Source organism: Dermacentor silvarum, chromosome 6 (assembly GCF_013339745.2).
Source record: "Dermacentor silvarum isolate Dsil-2018 chromosome 6, BIME_Dsil_1.4, whole genome shotgun sequence".
In the NCBI taxonomy this organism is placed as follows: domain Eukaryota; kingdom Metazoa; phylum Arthropoda; class Arachnida; order Ixodida; family Ixodidae; genus Dermacentor; species Dermacentor silvarum.
In genome coordinates this window covers 155,520,474-155,537,327 of record NC_051159.1, presented here as the reverse complement: position 1 = coordinate 155,537,327, position 16,854 = coordinate 155,520,474, and the positions used below count along the sequence as shown (strand labels likewise).

The following is a 16,854-nucleotide window of genomic DNA, read 5'->3' as shown; positions in this document are numbered from 1 at the left end:
GTGATAATACCACATAATCTTAAGTGCATTTGCCCACGGTAGTTTCAGCACAGGTGCACAGGCTAAAAATAGGTATTTTCAATGTGAGATTGGCTCAATGTGTTTAAAGGCTCATTCACACCAGCGACTGACAGTGGTCGCGCGACCAAGCTGGTCGCAAATGGTCTTTTCTCGAAAAGCGACCATTTTCGGCCAGTCGCTCGCTGCTTGATTTTTTAGTCGCGCAACTGTGGTCGCAAAGCTGCTCAACTAATCAGCGCCGCGCCGAAAGTGATGTTATGTGTTTTTATCCGGTGGTGGAGTCCACGCCAAATGCAATGTCCGCGCCACCATATGCAGACTACAGGCCGGTAGTTGGTGTCTTCTCTTGTGATGCTGGGACGCAGCAACATGTTGAATATACGCAGTCACATTCGCTGGAAGCTACATAGCAGGAAAAGAAAGCACAACACAAACCCTTCTTCCAACTGCCGTTCGTTGGATGAGCACTCCACCCAAAGGTGAACAGTGGGTGGCTTCGCTTTAATATGTATTATGCACCGAATCCCACGCAATGCGAACTAGAAATTACAATTTGCTCTCTATAATACTCGTCATGCGCACAAAGTTCAGGCAGGAGGCGGCTTGTGTGGCCGGCCCCTTCACGCGAGCGGAGGCATGGGTGCACTCACCAGCATCGCATTTCTTTGGAGGCTTCCGCGCTGCTACAGCTGACACCACGGCAGAGCACATCAGCACAAGGACGTCTTCCTGTTCGCTCGAATCAAAATCCAGCCATCGCTCCAATAAAAATCCATGGCTGTTGCCGAAACGCGAAACCAATTTACCCAGTGCCAGTGAAGTGCACACGAACGGCTTAGATTCCTAGAGTTCTCGCTGAGAACGATAATCTCCGGGATTGCGACTTGCAGGTCACACTCAGCTGGGCTTGCCAGTGTGAACATCGGTCGCGAGTTCGCAAATGGTCGCGCGACCTCCTCAAGTTGCCGGTGTGAATGAGCCTTAACGCTTTTACCCTATGCGCCGCCGATGCAGATGCTGCGACTATGATTGGACTCGTCAATATTGGGGTCACCATTGGAGTTAGGCGTGTGTGTGCTGATCAGCTAAGTTGGAATTGTCTGGCGAAGTCCGATTTTCAGATCAATATAACAAAAGTTATATTGATCTTTTGATATTTATAGGCTAGGACCTTCAGTCGGGATCAAATTAACGAAAAAACCTAATTAACCAAACTCAAATTAACACAAGTATACTGGACTCAGATTTGTCCTGTGCCAGTGTAAGCTGAAAATTTCCCCCTAAGTTTTGTTTTTTCTGGATTACCCAACTTTTTCGATGTTGCGAGAAAAATTGTGTTGAAGAAACAGTTGCCGTCTTATGTCTTTCTTTTTTTAGTCATGGAATTTTTAGTGCGAAAGTCATGAAAAAACTGGAAAAGGAGTTTGCTAGACACCATAAATACACAGAATGTAAGGGAACAGATTTGTCAAGGCTTTCCACACACTTGTGCACGCTTGGAAGTGTCGTGGCAGTTCAAGCTGGCCATGTAGCAGCAGTCTGGCTGATGAGCTGATTGACCATAAGTTTGAAGGTCTTGTTAGGTGAAGGCACCTGTGTGATGCATACACTGCAAGTTTTTCTGTCTCTTGCTCTTCAGTCTGAGAACAAGCATGCAGCCCTGGAGGAAACCAAGAAATTTGCAACCCAGTCTCTCGCCAGCGTTGCCTACCAGATCAACACACTGGCATACAACCTGTTGCACTTACTGGACCTGCAGACAGCTCAGCTCTCTGAGATGGAATCGCACATCAACCACATAGGTAGGGTTCTAAGTGTTATTTCCACTTTCTTTTTGCAGATTTGTTCTACTTGACTGGGTTACTTATCTGGAAAGTGAATTTATTATTTTTAATGAATGTCATTTGTTCACAAGGAAGCTTTTTTGCTTCATTAGCTTACGGTTTATCTGGATTTTGGATGGGATTTCAGTTATACCTGCAAAATATTTGTTTAAGTATAGCCAAATACGCCTTGCGTGTCTGTATAATTTCTATCAGAATAAAGTTCCACAATTGGTTATGTGGATAGCAGATGTGAATGGTATGCTAGCTCTGTCGGGGCATGTTGGCAGGGTCTTGCATCAAATTGGATTCATAATCTGTGCAGGAAGGAAGATTATTGGTTAACTATTGTTGTTACATTAGGGTTGCATGTTTCTGCATTTCTCTTTCCTTTTTTTTTTTTTTCTGGCTTGCTTAGAAGTCATTGTCTGCACAGATATTTTGACACTATTAATAGTTATTCTTCATGACTTACACATGCAAAAGTGGAGTTTTTGTTTACAAATAAAGGTAAAGTGGTAAGCTCAAGTGTTTTTGTCATGGAAATCGCACTGAAATAAAATCGAAACTTGGACTAGTGCGTCTTGCAAGACGGTTGAATCACAGCAAATTAGACAAATGATGACTGCAGAAACAAGATGCAGAGTGTCTGTGTTCCTTGTTTTTGTGAGCATCCTCTGTCTGATTAGCTGTGAATCACCTATCATGCATTAAATGTGACTAAACACGTAATAAACGAAAGTAAATGAAATTATTAACAAATATTCAATTAGGTAAATATTGTAACCGTGCCAACTTATCTTGTACTAGGGCACTTGGCGAAATTTCAGAATATGTCAAGTCTGGAATAAATTTTACTGCTGAGCTGGTATAATGCAACGAGCTCGAACCTATTCCATTTTTATCATCATCTATTCAGACCACTGACGAAGCCAAAGAGTTTGAAAATAATTACAATAGGAATCATTATGTTATCCTGGCCCAGATTCTTCTTTTCCATCACTTAGTTTCTTTGAACACTGAATTTTGCCGGTTTTAACGACCCTGCATGTATGTAGGCCAGACAGTAATGATCCACAAGGAGAAAGTGGCCCGGCGTGAAATTGGTGTGCTGACGGCCAACAAGAGCACGCTTCGCCAGCACAAGATCCTGGCCCCAGCCAGTCAGGAGCGTCCTGTCAAGTACATTCGCCGCCCCATCGACTACACTTTGCTGGATGAGGTTGGACACGGGCTACGCACGTCCTCGGCAGGGAATGGCGGCGCCAACAAAGCTCGCCGCATCCCGTCTTCTCAGGTCAGTGCCCTTAGGCTGAGATGTTCCACTGATGCCACAGCGATAAGCAGAACAGGCACCAGCGGAGCCTGGCCAGGCCACACACTAACCCAAAAATTTGAGTCTGCTACAGTAGACTTCCATTAATTCAACACTGGTTAATTCGATCCTGACTGAAGGTCCTGGCCGGTGTCCTTGCATTTCTATGGGCCAAAGCTTTCATTATTTGGATCCTACAATTGGATTTGCCAGATAATTCGAACTTGACCAGTCAACACGCCTGACACCAATGATGACCCTGAAAGTGACCCTTTTAGTCGCAGCGTCGGTCTCGGCGGAGCTTAGGAGACGGTGAATGCACTGAACACACGTCATTTCTAGTCGAAAACGCTTATTTTCGGCTCGCCCTGGGAAAATTTTGAAGCAACAACAGGGGGTAGCTCACAATATTTTCTTACGGTATTTACCCGATTAATGTGCGCCTTACTTTAAAGAAAATTTTGCCAGAAGTTACTTGTGCGTTGCAATCGGACATAGAACCAAAACCGCCATTGAAACATTTGCATACTTTACCGCATAACGCGGATGTATTGCAGCGAAGCGGACTTCAGGAAAATGGCTGCTACTGTGCAACAATTTTTCTTGCGATATATTCAGGTGCGCATTATTTCTACATTGTTTAGGAGGTTTAGTGCCATTTCTACGTTAATTTACTACTTTGAACTCGCAGAAAGTGGGCACATTAGATTCGGGGATGTGTTAGAATTGGGCAAATAGTGCCAAATGAAGCGGCAATGTGTTTAAGAATTTCGTTTGCATCTTGTGCCGTCAGGATCGAGAGTGCGCCTGCGGTGGTACTGCTATGCTATACCTACCACACGCCACAGAGTTTCCTACAAAGCATTATTCGACCCACTGAATAATTCAATCAATTTCGTTGGTCCCGCCAAGATCGAATTAACGGAAGTCCACTGTATTCTGTATTTGCACACCCCTACTTATTTGTATTGGGCAGTGGCAGGTTTCATTTAGCAATGAAGGGAAATTTAATGTCTCTCTTTCCTGACTGTAACAGGTCTTTTCTATCAACCTTCCCTGCTAGTCTTCCAGCCTTTCTTTACTTACCTCTGCCTTTTACACATTCATCTCCCTTTAGCTGTGTTTATATCTCAAAGCTTGCTGGATCTTTGTGCAATAATTTGCACCGACACTTGTGCAGTGTCATCGCACAGCACTGCATTGTACAAGCTATGCACACTGGTATCCTGGTAGATGGCATAGCTGGTGACGTGCAGGCTTTCCGAGAAGCATCTACAGTGTATCTTACTTCCCTTGACTAATTGCAGTGCAGTTTAACATCTGTCTGATGTCTCAGTCTTGTTTCACTGTTGAAACAAAATTTTCTAATGCTCAAAACTCTGGTGAAATTGACTTCGTAAAAGTGAAAATATGGGGTGTTCTGTGCGGGTTAAATTGTGAAAAGTGTACGCATTACATAGCAAATTTTGATGTATTGAAGTTTACCTGTATGTTCAGCTTACTACTAACTGTTACCAGTGTGCTCTTTTTTCGCCAAAAGCAGGCACCAATGTGCTAAGAATGTCTGGTGACAGTGCTACACGTTTGCAACATCCTTCAACGGTCCTTCTGTTACAGGCTCTGATGAATGCCGGACCAGCACCAACAACAAAGCCGCCAACGCCACCTCAAGCAAACCGAGGGGTCACCGTAGGGTCTCTGACACGTGGCTCTCGAGAGTACCGTACACCTGCACCACCGATTGCCCCACCACAGGTGCCTAGCAACTATGCTGCCAACTACCCCCTCGGCCACCCTCGGAGAGGTTGGTATACTGAGCACGCCAGGTGGCTTAATTCTCATTATCACTTGGCCCGGTGGCTGTGGTGTTCTGCTGCCAACCACACGGTTGTACTTTTGATTCCCGGTTGTGGCGGCCGCATTTCGGTAGGGGCTGAATGCAAAAGTGCTTGTGTAGTTACCGTATTTCTCTGCGTATAACACGCCACCACGTATAAGCTGCAACCCAAATTATAACAGCCCGGAAAGAAGAAAAATGCGCACATATAATCCACGAGAATAACTGCATACAACACTAAAATCCTTGCAAAAAGTCTCCGTTCACGAATGCATGACCCCTTCACGTCGTATCTTCGGCCAGCAGCTCCTGCGTAAAGAGCAGGAGAATGGGTCACCATGGAGGGGAGAGGGGAGCTTCAGCACGCTAGGGTGCGGAGAGGGTGGGGTTCCCTATGAGAGAAGCCACTCTTCAAGGTGAAACTTGCACATAAGCTGCACCCGGACATTCCTGTTAAATTTTTTGCATATTTGTCGCGGGTTATATCAGCAAAAATACAGTATATTAGGTGCATGTTGATGAACCCCAAGGGGAAGAAATTAATCTGGAGCTGCCACTGCAGCATCCCTCATAAGCCCACTGTGCAGTTTTGGAACGTAAGCCCAAAAATTTGAATCGTTCCTCACATTCAGCTAATGGTGCGTGCACTATTACGTTGAATTTAGCAATAAACACTGTCTTTTATCTTTTGTGTGGCCTCTGTTGATCCAGAAGCTTCAGGTAAATCGGTGTCGTTTAAATAGAACATTAGCTAATGATTTGGCCATTCAGTCTGAGAGGAGCTGTGCTTTTTCAATTTTGAGCTGGTTTTAGTAAACGATACAGTTTTAAACCTGTACATTCTATGAAATGTCCCACATTATAAAAGATAGCTCACCAAGCTTGAAGGAATAGTGAAGAGCAACAATAAATTTGTTTAGACTGACTCAGAATTTGATGTAAAATGCTTGATTACTAGCAGAAAAAATGTCACAGTTTCGCCCTAAGGGCGAAGCAATGAATACGATAGCAACACAGCAACACCGTACGAAGTAAGGTGAGCGGCTTTGGTAGCAATATGAATTGTAGTAAACATGAGCTGATTAAGTAAGCAGGTGTGCTGCGGCGTAAGTAGACCGACATGAAGAGAGACTCGATGACCACGAGAAGGCGCGTGTGAAACGGTGGTGTTGATGAGAAGCGCTTCCCATGGGCAGCGCGTGCGAAGGGACACACCTGTAGCGCTGCACTGTCGATCCAGGCAGCATTGCATGTGTAGCGTGCGTTGGAAAATGTGGCCCGACTATTACTAACTGAATGAACAAGCGTGGTGTGAGCGCGCACAAACAAACATGAATAGATCACACTGAATGACTGCAGACAACGACTGTCAAAACGCTGGCAGCAAGCGCATACGCCGCAGTGGCGAAGGTACGTGTGGGCTATCGCTTCAACGGAAACTGAGCGGCGAATGCACGGCGCATAACGGTCAGAGCCATGTGGAGATAAGAGTGGCGCGGGCGAGCGACGAGCGCGGTTGTTGGCAGAGTAGAAGTGGCGCCCCCCGCCTCGCTCCCTCCGGCGCTGGCTTCCCGCTTCCGTGCTTGCGCGTGGGAGATTGAGTGCATTCGCTCTCCGTGATAGCGCGCGTCCCCGCACGCTTCCGCTCGGGCATACGGCGCGCGGCGAAGATTTTATCTATAGGGAACCTCACGGCGACGGCAGAAATCCGGTTGAAGTGTCCATATAATTGCTATCGCAATAAAAAAATGAAGGCCAAAGCTCCCATTTTTCGAATTTAGTGCTCAAACCGGTCTGAACAGGTGATACCACTGATGCATGTGCTAGCAGCTTCTCTGCATGTGTGCAGTGCCTGCCTTGGTAAATAAGCTGGTTTCTCGTCACAACAATGCGAATGTGATACAGTCAAACCCGCATATATCGAACTCGCAAAAAAACTGGAATTAGTTCGATATATCGAGTAATTCGATATAGAACATTTAAAGAATTTGACAATGTAAAAAACGCACCTCATTAAAAAAGTGTTCCTTATTTCCTAAATACAGTAAACGCTCGATGATACGAATCTCACGGGGTCACGAAAAATATTCGTATTAGCCGAAATTCGTATCATCGAACCACAATTAAAACTACTGTAGAATCTCGATAATTCGAAAAGGGGCCCGAAAATTTGTTCGAATTAAAAGGACGTATTTTTGAAGTATTCGTGCACCATAGCACGATGCACGAACAGTGCGAGTCGTGAAATATCGCGGCGCGCAAGCGCATAGCAAGCGCGGGCCACGAAACTGCCCACGCCGGCTAACGGTCGCTTCCCGATAACGACAGAAAACGAAGCTTCAGGGAGCGAGTGGGCGGCACCGGCACACGGGTGCGCGCGGAGACCGTCGAAGGTGAGGGAGGAGGGCGGCAGAGAAGCGGATTTGGCCGCGTCAACTCCGCCGCTTCGGTGGCTCCCCTCGCCCTCCATCTCAACTCCCTCGTAGCTCTCTCACCTTCGACTCCGTGCGCACATCTCCGTGCGCGCGCGCCGCCGTGCTGGCGCCAGCTTATTTTAGCCGCCCCCGGAAGTTTCGTTTTCTGCCGTTATCGGGAAGCGAGCGTTTGCGGGCGTGGCAGTTTCGTTGGCCCGACTGTGCCTCCGCCGCTGCTTCCCTCTGCGCTGCTGCCACAGCGTGCAAGGTCAACATGTGACTAGAAAATAGAGGAGAAGGGTTCACTGCCATTTTATCCGCGTGGCTGAGACGTCGGCACTAGTGTGTGCTAGAATACGGTTGTCTAGAACACTCTAGTCGGCACGTACACGCTTGTTCCGGCGCGATGCAGAAACGGCGACCTTGCAATTTGAGAGAGAAGGAAATTTCTGCCGCGGGTTCTTTTTTTTTTTTTTTCGTTCCTTCGCGCGCGGCATTGAGGGGTCTCTCCTGAGCTTTTGCTCTATGGCGGTGTCGGAGCAATGCCGGTCGGAGGCGCCGCCGCGTGATTTGGCGCGCTGCTAAGAGCATTGTCGGTGCGCGGTATGTTCGAAATAAGCGTGTTCGAATTCGCTTGCTTCGCGTTGACGTTGAACGAAAGCACAATTTTCATGATAGTCTCGCTGTGCAACAATTATGCTCAGTGTTGACGTTGCGAGGCCTAGCTCCTTAGCCAACTCCGTCCGTTTCCTCTTGGGATCCTCATCGACCTTTCGAAGAATGTCTAATTTCTCTTTAAAGGAGAGTGCTTTCCGCTTGCGAGACATAGCTCGCTGCGACTAGGCAAAATGGCGCAAACACGAAGAACGCGGCCCGAAGCGCAGCAGCCACTCCATCTGACGGCTCGCAGAAAAGGAGGAAAAGTACAAAAGCACCAAAAGCGCCACCGCTTCAAACTCTTCGCACCCAGTCGCGGAGTCCGCGCTGTCCGGCGCCGCGCCTCCGCACCAAAAGAGAAGGAGAGAAAGCGCGTGACTGCGCGCTGTTCTCTTTCGCGGCCGTCGGTGAGGCGGCGTTTATTCGTATCAACCGACGCAGGCTGAAAATCGATTCGTAACAACCGTTCTCTAGCACGTTGCAAAGTAATGGGGCTCGGCCGGGACCACAGAAAAATTCGTATCATCCGGAAATTCGTATTAGCCGTGATCATATCATCGAGCTTTTACTGTACAAATAATAAAGCGGATTTTCATACGCAGCTGCTATTGGTAGCTGCGATCGGCTACGTAGCGTAGATACCGCAGCCACTGCGGCGTGCCACCACGAGTCCACTGGCTAAGCTCCCTGCGACTTGCTGAGGACAACCACATTTGGCTTACGTTTAGCACGTCGTAGGCACCAAAATTGGAAGTCTTGGTGTCTACATTAGTATCCAAATGAAGTTTGAACTGCACGCCGCGATGACATTTAGAAGGCGGGGCGTTGTGACCTCGCTCCACTCCGCCATAGGCTTCGCAGTGCAAGGCATTGAGGAAGGAACGGGAGCACAGCGGAGGCCGTGCTTGATTGCCAATAACTCCACTTCTGCTGAACATATTGAAGTACTTCTTGTGGCAAACTATTTCCGAAATAGCCTATTTTCACTTCAAATGCCTTTCTCCACTTCAACAAAATGTGGTTCAGGGCCCCTTTAAGAGGACATTTGTGCAGCACTCATTGAATTCCTGTTCATTCCCAAATGTTCACCTGCTCTTCCAGGGAGTGGCTACTCCACACTGCCAGCGCATGGCCATCATGGGTCCAGCCACCAAAGTTCATTGCCCCCGTCCCAGATGACACCTCCTCCAGCACTGGCCAGTCAGCCTCAAGTGGGCATGGTGCACCCCATGAGTCAACACACCATGGGTAAGTTGGGCAAGTCTGTAGGTGCGCCTTCATTTTCGTTTTTGCACTTGTCGCGTTGCCTCATTAACTGCAGCAAGGATAGAAGTGCTGCGCCAATTGCACCATCTTGAGCTAAACTGCCAAGCTTTGCCAACCTGCGCCAAAACACTTATTGAATTAAGTTGCGAAATTTAGTGGGATGTGCATGTTCAGTGGCGACCACAAAGCCATAGTCACGCGTTAGCTAGCATAAAGCCCTGGAATCCAAGCCTAAGCAATCCATTTCAGTGTCATGGGAGTGTGGGTGTGTTTGGTAGTACAGTGTAGACCGCTTATAACGTAAGTCGCCGGAGTCGCGAATATCCGTACTCTAAGCGGTACCGCACTATAACCAAAGCAACAATTTTCAAGGCCCGCACATATGCAAAACATGTGCACCGAGCCACCACGCATATGCGACAGTTGAGGAATGCGGCTAGAACATTTGCATTCAATTTACAGTCAAATCTCTTTAATTCTAACCAAATCACGCGGCGGCGCCTCCGACCGGCATTGCTCCGGCACCGCCATAGAGTAGAAGCTTAGGGGAGACCCCTCAATGTCGCGCGCAAACGAAAAAAAATAAAAGAAAGGAAAAAAAAAACGCGGAGGAAATTTCACCCTCTCTCAAATGGCAAGGTCGCTGATTCTGCGTTGCGCCGGAACATGCGTGTACGTGCCGACGTCTGAGCCACGCTACCGTAGCCACATATAGAAAATGGTAGTGAACCCTTCTTTCTCCTTTATGCTTCCTTGCACGCTGCAGCTACGGCACAGAGGGAAACAGCGGCGCTGTCTCAAGCCGGCCAACGAAACTGCCCACACTGGCAAACGCCCGCTTCCCGATAACGGCAGAAAACGAAACTTCGGCGAGCTGGCGCCGGGCCGGCTGGAGCGGCGGCGCGTGCACTGCGGCGGGCGCGCACGGTGACAGTCGAAAGTGAGGGAGCTACGAGGGAGGGCGAGGGGAGCCACCGAAGCGGCGGAGTTGTCGAGGCGAAATCCGCTTCCCTGCCGCCCTCCTCCCTCACATTCCACAGTCCCCGCATGCGCCCTTCGCCGTGATGTCCCGGCACCGCCCGCTCCCTGAAGTTTCGTTTACTGCCGTTATCGTGAAGCGAGCGTTGGCAGTTTCGTGGCGCTCGCTCGCTATGCGCGCCGTGATATTTCATGACTCGCACTTAAGGTTCTAGTTTCAGCCTCACTGGCTGTTCGTTTGCACCACGTGCCCTTCTCCTCCACTTCGTCCGTTTGAGGGAAGCGTTCGCCATCTCCGCTGACTTCTGTACTCCCAGGCAGCCGCACTGTAACCAGTATTTCGTTTCCCGCAACTGCACTATAAGCGATACGTGTATACATGGAGTGCTATGAGAAAATTAACGGTAGTCTGAAAAGACCGCACTATATCCGGTCCTGCACTATAAGCGGTTACGTTATAAGTGGTCTATACTGTACATTGTAACTTGGCTGCAAGAAACTTCGGCGTATTTAGTAAAAGGTTAATATTGAAATAACTGCCGATGACAAGTCATAGGTCATCATTTGTGCACACAAAGCACAACAACCCTTCCAAAAATGTGAAAGAACTCTCAATGTCACCACCAGGCGGACGATACACAACAGTGAAAACACCAGTGCGATTCCAGACTTAACACTTCATAGTCTAATGTCAGTGCAGAGTAACTTGGGAGCATGCTACAAGAAATTCTCTCACATACAACCTGTAATACACCCTCTGATGCTGATGAGCTGTGGGCTCATCAGCAGAAACCGCTGGCGCCACTGGCGGAGTCACGTGACTCGAGCGGCCACGTCGACAGAAGTGGCGTGACGTCACATGAGCAACGGTGTTCGTCACAAGGTGCGCATAACGCAAGGTCGTGGATTCGAGTGCCTTAACTTTGACTTAACATCAAAGGTTGTGGTTTTGACTCGCACCAAAAGTGGAGGGTTCGTAGCCTTTTTCGACCATCGTGTGGTCATGCAAGAGCTGTATTTTTCGCCTCATGAGCTGTGTAATGCTTTCGCATGATTAAGTCATATGGTCTGTTCAACATGTAGCTTATCAGTTTCATTAAACATTTTATCACTCGCTTGTGTGCCCTATTGGTAAATCTGCATTGATTAATGACCAGTGTCATGCATGTGACGTTTCAAATCTATTTTGCATGTGCACCACATCCGAAATGTGGAATGGGAACGGTAATTGTCACTCAAATTTGGACTCCGGCTACACAATTTTCTGACCACCCCACACAAAATGAGGTTTTTGCCGCCGCAGAATCTGAGCCAGGGATGTAAAGTTTAGTTTTACGGTGGAGCTGTTATACGCTAGTTTCTAGTGGATCGCTGCGTGTGGAGATAGAGCACGTATATCAAAAATGACGTAGCCTCGATACAAAGCAAAAGCGTTTTGCTGGTGTGCCCCAGCTGCGTTTAATAGCCATGGGTCTTTGGCTGGTGATGTCACGTACTGCATAGGCACGTTTGCGAGTTTACAGCGAATCGCTGCGTGCGTATACCGAGCGCGTAGACCAAAAATGCAGTAGCCTCGATACAAAGCAAAAGCGTATCGCCGGTATGCCCCAGCTGCATTTAATAGCCATTGGGTATGTCTCTTTGGCTGGTGACGTCACGTACTGCATAGGCACGTTCGCTAGTTTACAGCGGATCGCTGCGTGCGTAGACCGAGCGCGTAGACCAAAAACGCCGTAGCCGTGATACAAAGCAAAAGCATGCTAGTGCGAATATTCGAGCGCTTCGAATATTCGCCGGGCTTTGTTGCCGTTATGAACGCTGCTATGCCCGAGTACATCGTGCCATCGCATACGTTTTCCCGAGCAATAATTCCCGAGCTCTACCCTTTGAAGAAGCAAAACTTGATAAACAGCCTTCAGGCGGTGATTGACAGAGTAGAGGCCATTTCAATAATAACGGACAGTTGGACATCACGTGCTAATGAAAGCTACTTGTCGGTAACATGCCACGTCATGGACAGCTCATTTCAACTGCATGTGCACGCACTGGCAAGTACAGAAACGGCAGATGCTCACACAGCTGGTAACTTGGTGCTGTTTCTAAAAAGCGTGATGGAGGAGTGGGCACTTCCCGATCCAGGTACTGTGCCAGTGTACATTGTTACAGATAATGGAAGAAATTTCACTGCAGCCACCGTGGATAGGCATGAAATGTTTCGGGCACACGCTGCAGTTGTGCGTGAGTGATGTCAAGCGGGATGAAACTGGATTTTCCCAACTGTGCACGAAGGACAGGGCTATCGTTGGTCGCTATAAGAAAAGCTCAAAGGCTCGGTCACACCTTATGAAAGTACTAAGGGAAATGCAGCTGAATTCTCTGGAAGTGTTGCAAGATGTTTCGACGCGTTGGAATAGCGAGCATCAGATGACTAGGCTGCTCAAGCTTCTCAAACCGATCACCGTTGAGCTTTCGGATTGTGATGCAGTCAATAACCTCACTGCAGCTGAATGGAAGCTGATGACTGCCGCTGTGAAGGTACTGGATCCAGAACTCTGTTGTGGCTCAAGCTACAACAGAGCTATCTAGGGATACATATCCCACGTCCCAAGTCATTCCATTGCTGGAGTGCACTGGCATTATACTTGCTCGGCACGCAGCTCAATCAGATGAGTCATCGGCAATTGCTTCAAGTCTGGCACGCAGCATCAAAGCAAGGTTTCCTGGTGTCAAGACATCTGAGCATACAGCCCTAGCGATGTTGCTAGATCCAAGATTTAAGGATGCCTGCTATACGGAAAAGGTAGACAAGAAGTGGGCCTGCGCTGTTCTCACCATAGCAGCAGAGGGAACACTGCAAGTTGTATGCTGTGAAACATCAAGTGAGAGTGATACAGGTTTAGGTAGCTTTGCAAGCTTTGCATCAGATGGTTCTATGAAGTCCGGCCCTTCCATCAAAGATGATGTTGTGAGCTACCCGAGAGCTCCCCTCCTTCCTCGCTGTGAGGACCCACTCGATTGGTGGAAGAGCAAAGGCAGCCACCTTCACCCGTCCCTTGTAAGGGTAGCCCGCAGGTACCTTTCAGTGCCAGCAACCCAGAGAACAAGTAAAAGGTTATTTTTGACAGCGGGTGCCATTGTAACCTGCAGAAGGGAGCACCTCCTTCCCCAGCATGTGGAGCAACTAGTTGTTCTGCATGAGAATTTCTGACTTTCATTGTATTAACTGTAGAAGGGGACACCTTTTACTTGCATGTAGAGTTGTGATATTTTTATTGAAACATGTTATCAATCTTTTTTTTTTTTTTTCTGTGTGTGATGTAGCCTTACTAGAAGGTGGCACCTTCTTTACTGCCTGTGGAGCTGCTAGTCTATATGCCATTATTTTTTTACTTGAAATATATTACCAAATGATTGTCTGTGATGTTTTATGCATGTGTGTGTGTTGTAGGTTATCTGTGTAGAAGGGAGCATCTTCTACAACTAGTCTATATACATCACAATTTTTATTGGTTGAGATACGTTATCACAGGATTCTCTGTGATGCCTTTGTATGTTGCAACCTCAACAACTATTCAAATTCGCTTTGAAAGTATTCGACCCCAAGGACTATTCGCTTCGAATTCGCTTCGACCCAAAATATTACTATTCGCACAAGCCTAAAAAGCGTATCGCCTGTGTGCCCCAGCTGCGTTTAATAGCCAATGGGTGTGTCTCTTTGGCTGGTGACGTCGCGCACTGCATAGGCACATTATCTCAGTTGCATTCCGGCCGTGTAACGGGGAGGCCTCGTATTGTGCGGTCCGAAGAATAGCATGCCTACGAAGAATGTCGGCTTGAGCAGAAGTGGGAATGGGCAGCAGGAGGCTGCTGACTCCTCCCACCGCCTTTGTGCCCTTTCCTGCTCAAGCATCGTTACAGCATGGCCGTCTACCATAGCGACCACAAAGCTATAGTCACCTTAGTGACAAAATAATGAAGACGGTAGAAAATGGGCAATGCATGTGGTATGTGTCTTTATTTAAATCAACAAATCACCATATACGGTAAAAGTTAGTAATTCTAATTTCACAGGGGGCGCTTAAGGAGTTTGAATTAAACCAAATTCGAACTAACGAAAGTAATTGAAAAACGGCCAGAATTGAGAATGGGTGGCTAGAAAGCACTTGTAACTCAAAATATTTATTGATTAAAATAATCTGTGATCTCTTCTTGCTTCTTTTCTGAAAGCGATGGTCATCAGTTTGTCTTCCAAAGCGCGAAAGTGACGCAGAGCTGCATCTTCACCCACCTTAAAGTTGAAAATAGGCGCGCGCGGCACCGAGCGCCTCCATTACAGTAGCCGACGGATTTTTCGGACTTGAAGAATATTCCAGACTTCATATATGCGCCGCCAGTGTTCCCATAGTGCTAATGCAATCTTGCAATTGATTTTTCGGGCAAATTTAGGCCCCAAAGTTTGATTTTCTGGACTAAATCGCTCGTTCTGAGCCACGTTACCTAATCATGGAGGCCGCCATGTTGGATTTTCCGCTGGCTTGGCCAGGCTTGGCTTCCAGTGGTCGCTGTATGGCCTCCAAGATTGGAAGCGAGCGCTCTATCCTCTCGTCTTGAAGGCCATGCACGCTCTTCCTTGGCTGACAAAGCTCTCCAGGGGACGGCACTTTTTCTGTTTTTCTTTCTATTTTTGGCAAGCACTATTGTCATGAACACTTATTGGGTTTTTTTTTTTTGTTTTTTTTTTGATCGTGTGGCGGTGCTTAGTTTGGTGGCGTGCAGTTCGAATTAATGATGGAGGAGCCGATGTGCATGTGAAATAACGAGTTGGTTTACCTATGCTGCGTGGCCAGACCGCGACAGGCAGTTCGAATTATGCAAAAGTTGTAATTAAAGAGGTGCAAATTAACGATAATTTACTGTATTTAAGTTCGACTGTAGACATTTGACAAAAGAGCATGTGCTGTGCTGGTTTGGGCTGTACTGACAGCTTAATCTCATCTCTTCCCCTCAGGCCATCACCACCACTCAATGCCCCACCACACCTTGAACCACCCCAGTCACATGGGGCAGCAACAGCAGCAGTCGGGTATTGCACAGAACCCGGCAATGCAAGCTGGTGTTGCCCAGAACTCAATGGTGGCCATAGCACCGGGGAGTGTTGTTCACCCGATGGCCCAGAATCCAGCGGCACCGGGTGCAATGTCGGTGGGTGCCATGGGCCACCAAATGGCCAAGGTGCCCACATCCATGGTCCCAACCTCAATGCTGCAGAGCCAGCACTATGGTAGCATGGCCCCTGCTCACCAGCCGCCACCACCAAGCGACCCCATGACCTCGAGCCTTACAGACAGGCTTCCGGAGCCTCCTCCACCGCACATAATGACTGGAGGCATTGTACCTACTGCAGAGTATGAACGTCACGGGAATGGTAAGTGTGAAAGGACAGTAAGGGTTCATCTGTTTACTTTGAAAAAAGATTGTTGCTTTGGATGAACGAGGCAATAAAAGTGATGTCCCATGCTCGGACATATTGTTGAAAGGAACAAGCAGGACTCCACAGTAATTGTTCAGAATACCTGACGAAATTCTTAAGTACTATAAATATCATCTGTACTAATACAGCCGGCGGGCCTCTTAGACAACAAGAGCAACTCATTGGCAGCAAGCTCATTGTTGGTGTGATAGTCCACCCTACAAAGTCCAGCCATACTGGTGGTTGAGCCAGATGTGATGAGCCACAATTCGGCTTTAAAGAAAAGGAAACGCTTTCTCGAGTTGTAATCACATAGGTCCAGTAAACCCTCATTATGACGAAGTGGGCACTACAAAAAATTTAATACAGGCGGTACAGTCAACGTCCAATTTTTCAGACTACCCAGGGGCCGCGGAAACATCCGAAAAAACGAATCCATGCTTTTTATTGCCCCCAAGGGCTCAAATCGCCACAGGCACATCTGAAATAGCTCTGTAGGCCTGTCAGTACACTTAGGTGTATCGTAGCTCATACTGTGATAGGCGACGGCGGGTGCACGTGTGTATAAGTGAAGCATACATACCGTGTACCGTGACACTTGCCCCTTTCCACTCTTGATATGTTTCACTGCGTAACACTGCTGTATTCAGGCAAAGCTGACTTTTGGGGACAGGCATTATGCAACGCGCCGTGCTTTCCGTGTTTCCAAGACATTGGTGAGGATTACAAAGGCGGAGTCGGCGCCATTGATAACAGCGGCGAATTCTTTCAATGAAAAACACGGCACCGAACAGAAAGAAGCTTGGTAGCGAACGCCAAAGTAGCTAGGCTTAGCGTTGCTGCGGTAGTGGCTATGGCAGCCAGTGCATCTGCGTGCGAGAGCGCCGGTTCGAGGAGGCTAGATAATTGCAATGGCGGTGGTGGTGGCTGCTATTAATGCCGTTTTGGACCTGCAGTCATTGCAAAAAGTCTGAAAAATCGGACGGCGAAGGTTTTTTGCGTCCGAAATTTCAGACATCTTAATACACTGACTCTATGGGGTACATGGCGGTGCTGCTGCGTCCGAATTATCA

The 16,854-nt window shown here is 47.9% G+C and overlaps 1 protein-coding gene across 4 annotated transcripts in view; it reads left to right on the top strand.

The window, feature by feature from the left end:
- LOC119456282 (abl interactor 2) overlaps positions 1-16,854 on the top strand; it is a 35,177-nt gene that overhangs the window by 5,046 nt on the left and 13,277 nt on the right. For all 4 annotated transcript variants that reach the window (XM_037717961.2, XM_037717959.2, XM_037717963.2 and 1 more), the window contains exons 3-7: positions 1,661-1,823; positions 2,903-3,141; positions 4,777-4,963; positions 9,169-9,315; positions 15,320-15,736. In XM_037717961.2, coding sequence (XP_037573889.1) covers positions 1,661-1,823; positions 2,903-3,141; positions 4,777-4,963; positions 9,169-9,315; positions 15,320-15,736 — 1,153 coding nt within the window. The remainder of the gene's footprint in view (positions 1-1,660; positions 1,824-2,902; positions 3,142-4,776; positions 4,964-9,168; positions 9,316-15,319; positions 15,737-16,854) is intronic.